General features: G+C 46.2%; 1 protein-coding gene across 1 annotated transcript in view; it reads right to left on the reverse strand.

Moving 5' to 3' along the window:
• TRIO (trio Rho guanine nucleotide exchange factor) overlaps positions 1–5,128 on the reverse strand; it is a gene marked incomplete at its 5' end in the record, with an annotated part of 308,650 nt that overhangs the window by 119,575 nt on the left and 183,947 nt on the right. The window contains 3 exons of the mRNA XM_025043545.1: positions 1,271–1,390; positions 3,233–3,399; positions 4,261–4,456. Of these exons, the coding sequence (XP_024899313.1) occupies positions 1,271–1,390; positions 3,233–3,399; positions 4,261–4,456 (483 nt within the window). The remainder of the gene's footprint in view (positions 1–1,270; positions 1,391–3,232; positions 3,400–4,260; positions 4,457–5,128) is intronic.

A 5,128-nucleotide genomic window follows, 5' to 3' on the forward strand; every position in this document is an offset into this window, starting at 1 on the left:
CTTTTTATTTTCATTTTCAACTTGAACTTTGGACTAGAGTGGAAAGCTTTCAAGAACTATCGATTAAAAAAAAAAAAAAAAAAAAAAAACTAGTGAAAAGCGAAAGATGAACCACGTTTCTTCTGGAGGGCCATGCCACACAAAGAAGCTATCAAAATAGCATGACAAATGCTCCCATGTCTTCGCTAGAAGATTCCGTGAGAGGATGAGCTCGGATTCTCAGTGAAGAAAGGCTGCTGGGTGGGGCGGGGCAGGGAGAGGGGGTTGAGAGGTCTCTGTGGACACAGATATTTTTCCTTAACAATAGCAACGTTTTGCATTTAATCGGAAAAAGAGCAAATGGTCCCATAAAACCCTGTACCCAGCACAGTCCCATCACCAATTACACTGACGATTTAATCAACAGAAATCACACAGCACAGTGGACAGTGTACAATTTCCAAAAGATGCCTGTTAATGAGCACTGGCTCTGAGTAGCTGGAAGTAAACTAATCTAGAGAACAAATTAATGGTAATTTCTGTGGCTTCCTTTTCTGGCTGACAGTATCTAAGGGGAGCAGGGGACACGTTTTCTGTAAGCAAACGCTCCTTCACCTTGAGATCACCTGTCGCAATTATTACATGCCCCCCAAAGAAACCCTAAAAATAGTCTACCTGTTCTAAGGGTCAATTTGAGGGGCCCTGGAATGGGTCCGAGCCGTTTTGCCAAAGTCCTCACATGGCACTGACCCTCAAGGCACAAAACGCTCTGGTCAGTAACGCTGATTTCAACTGGGTCCGAGGAGTTTTGTAGACAGCACTGTTATTGACCACCGTGAGGTCGTGATCTGCACCTGGCCTGGGGGAGCCCTTGGAGCACTGTTTTGCCGAGGCTGGTTACAGAGCAGGAGCGTACGTAACCCCTGGGGCTAGCACAAGACGAAAAACCTCAACCGAGACGCCAACTTGGGCTCCCTGGCGCCAGGAGCTCCTGACCTGGGCAGGTGCGTCTCCGGCCAGGCCCCTCACAGCGAGAGGACGGCGGGAGCCGCCCCTGGCCTCTGGGACCCCTGCTGTGAGGCCGTGCTCGCTGGCACGCACCCTCCCCTCACCGCATTCGCCAGGCTGTTGCCTTCTCTAATGATAAACTGTAGACTTGCAAGTACTGCCATCTGGGGTGCTGTTGAACCCCATTTTGGTTTCCAGGGCCAGGGCTACCACAGGACGGGATGCAACAAGCTTGTCTTGAGGCTGGAAAGACCCAACTCAGAGGCGGGCCAGGCCTTCCTACCTCGATGGCATGCTGGAACTGCTCATGCTCCCTCTGCAGCTGCTCTGCCTCCTGCAGCGAGCTGGCCGTGATGAGGCCGGCATTCAGCATCGACTCCCCGTTGCGGATCCAGCCCAGCACCTGAAACATTACACAGGCCACTCCAAGCACAAGCCTCATAACCAGCAGTGACGCGACCGGAGGTGGCAAGGGGGTCGAGCTGCTCCCGTTAGCTACGAGGTGTGTAGCTTCCTCATGACCCTGCTGCCCACGGTCTGGTAATCTTCCATGGCGTCTGGTCCTAAGTGCTGAACTTTTAAATTAATTGTTATTTTTAGTTGCAAATGGGAGCTGAAAATGTGGAGGGTCCAGAGAACTGTTATTATGAGTCTACAGGTCAAAACAGATTGAGGACCATGCATTAGAAAATCCCACTGCCACAAAACATTCTCTGATAATAAAAAAGTACTTTTCATTCCTTTTAGTCCTAAGGAACATGCAAAGCCAGCAAACTGCTTGATACAGGAAGTAGTTTATTTGAGTCACGTTTTCCAATTTAACGTGTTAAGTGGCATAATAACCAAAGCCTGAATGAAGCTGCGCTATCACGCTCAAGGTCAAACCACGAGACTCTCAACTTCACACACCAACAAGAGAAGTCGGTTTTGACTGTGGAAGCCTCAGAGGCTGTGGGTAGCTATTTGTGGCACGGACCACTCATTATCTACCCAATACCTCTTCTCATCTCCTCTACTCAGAAAATTCCACCTTCTGGGGAGAACTTAAAATAAAAGCACTCCTCGGCCCCTATTACAGTGCGGGGACAGATACGACATTATTCTAGCCACTGAGATCAAAGCAGCAGCCTCTGGGGGACTTTGTGAAAATATTTTTTTTCTGATACAGCTGTTACCTCCGTCTTGTTATGCTTCCCCCTTCCTGATGCCTGCAGTGTGGAGGTGATAATTGGGGCTCCTACAGCCATCTGGCAGCCATGGGAAAAAGGCCACCTGTCACCGAGGTCTCAGCCTAACATGTCACAGGGCCACTGGATGAACACCAGCAATCCTACCACTTTGCGACTCATTCTGTGGGGAAATAATTTTTAAGCCACTATTCTTGGACTCTGTTACTTGTATTAGGCAAACGTAATTCCTCATGGATACATTAGTCTATTCCTTTACTTCTTATATGAATTGTTTTGTTTTTGGCAAAAAGGAACACTGTGTTAACTGATCTTTACAAGGTCGGTCACGTACTTCACCTCATCACGTGGGAGAATAACAGGTGTTCTTTTAAAGACTTCTGAGTTAATAGCACATCTGCTTTCATGTGAGTGCCGTCCACTTACGCACCGCACCGCACATCACTTACAGTCCAGAGACTGCAAGTTAAGTCCCCTCCAGTCAAACTAACATGCGCTTCTCTGTGCATCTACTAGGATCCCATAGAGCCGGACTGTCCCTGCATCGAGCAGCGTCATCGGTGGTCTCCCTGCTCATGAGATAAACGTCACATACGCTGAGTATACGTATGCGTGGGATCCCGTCGGTGCTGAGCTGAAAGCCGTCTCTTCCAAACACCCCATTTTGTTCTGCCGTATTACCTGGAAGTGGCAGTACAGATGCACAAGAAAACCCCAGCCATACATATCCTGTGATCCAGTCCAGACTGATAGCAGCATCTTTGGCAGAAAAATCAGTTATTCAGCCAGGGAAGCAAAGTGCTCAGAGTTTCGAACGAGAGTCTTGCAGTAACAAAACCAGCTGGATGGATGCTGCCCCTAGGTGCTAACCTGCTGGGCAGCAAAGGCTTTCCAGCAGAGTGAGCATGCAGTGTCCGGGAAGCGGCTCATTTCAGAGGGGGCCTGTCATCATACCTCTGTTCTGATCAGGGGCAGCCCTCCCCGATGCTTACATGGCGGAATTACCCGATCCCTCATGGATGCACGTCACCTGGCTCTGCATCCAGTGGTGTGTTTACCTGCTTCACCTCGGCCTGCAGGTGGCGAAGTTGGACGCACTGCTCCAGGTGCTTCCGATGCTGCTCTGCTGCTAAGTCCAGTTCCTGCTGCTTTTCATGAAGAAACTCCAACAAGTCCTGAACCCGAGTGGCCATGTCTACATCTCTGTCACAAAGCAACTCCACGCCTGCGGACAGTGAAGGGAGAGCCTAGAATTCAACTAGCATCTCGACGTGTCCTTAAGGTGTGCATGCCATACACTCTGCTTTTGTGAATCGTCTGCCCAGATGAGGGCCAAGCCATTACTTTGAAGGCCAAGTTCAAGGAGGGCACAGCCAGCAGAGGAGTATTTACACCTGCCTTGGAGTGTGGGAATGTCTCTGTGACTGTATCTAATGTGTTAGAACGAAATGCAACGTCCAGCCAACCAAACTAAACCCATTTCCTATCTACTTCTGTTCCTACAAGAACTTGTGAAAATGTGACGTCTTTTATAAATGAGTGAACCTGTTTGTTTTTGTTTTTACCTGCTGTATACCTAGTTTACCTTTTAGGAAGCATTTAATAATGATTTGTGTAAATGGGTAATGTAGTGTATGGGTTTTTGTTAAGTTTCTAATACTACAGAGTTCTCTCAACATTTTTGAGCCTATAGTGACATCTGCTGGTAAAACATAAACTAAGAAAAAACACAGAACCGGAAATATTTTCTTGGGATTTACAATTCACTCATGGAGATACAATATATCATTTGCAAAATTAAAGTTCTTGCTACTTGAAATACCATGTAAGAATATTAAGGGTAAGCGTACTGACTATAATGTTAAATCTGATTATATTATGTGAGAGGAAAAAGAAAAATGTTTCCTTTCAAAGAGCAGGTATCTATAACATCTATATCGGAGGGTCTAACTGAACCTTGAAGTCATCACACTGAAATAAACTAGATGAATTCCCACAGGGGCATGAAGAACCCACAAGCAAAAACAAAAACAAAACAAAACAAAACACACACACACACACACACAAAGCGGAATGCACTTCTTACCAGAGGCCTGCACTTCATTGACATACTGCAAGAGGTCTTGCCCTTGGTGGATGACATCGAAGGTCAAGTTGTTCATGGTCAAGGCTTTGTCTGCATGGTGCTGTAGGCGCTGTTCCGCTATCGTGAGATCTTCGGTGTCAAAGTCATTCATTTGCTGAGAAAGCTCATCGTTCCAAGACTCGAGGTCTGAGATGATCTGACAGAGGAAAGTTTCTGTTTAGGATCAAGACTGAAAAAATAAGTATTGATTATGAAAGCTTAATGTGCCAACCAAGGATGACTAACGTGACCCTGTCAAAAGGACACAGAAGCCAACAGATGCGACAATTAGACACTGAAAACATAAAGCTTACCACAACTGAATAACTCATATTGAATATACAAAAATCCATGAATTCCTAATGATGTTAAAAGAAAAAATAACTAAAAAGCCCAAAGTGAGTTAAAAAGTCTGTGGTTCTGATTAGAAGTAGACAGGAAACCAATCTTTACCCTAAAACTTGGTGACTATAGGAGAAAGTTGTTTAAGTGTACGAAGGAAAGTTTCTCTTTAAGGATAAATCTAACTATGAACTATGGAAATAATAGTAAAATTAGAACTTTTTTTTTTCTATTTTTTTTCTTTTTTTTGAAATTCCAGTAAGCTGTTCAGGTAATAATCATTAATGCGCAGGAAACCATCACGTGAAAGGCTGACGGGGAGCTTAGCAATGGAGGGACCAGGCTGCCACCTACAGCCACAGCGTGGGGCCGGACAGAACATGCCTTCCAACGGGAGGGGCTGTGATGTCCCGACCCGGGAGCATATTCCTGCCCAAAAACGGAATCCGAATCTAACCGGGTCTTCACCTCGCACTTCTAAGTTTAC

The sequence above is a fragment of the Pteropus alecto genome, unplaced genomic scaffold, assembly GCF_000325575.1.
Source record: "Pteropus alecto unplaced genomic scaffold, ASM32557v1 scaffold152, whole genome shotgun sequence".
Lineage (NCBI taxonomy): Eukaryota > Metazoa > Chordata > Mammalia > Chiroptera > Pteropodidae > Pteropus > Pteropus alecto.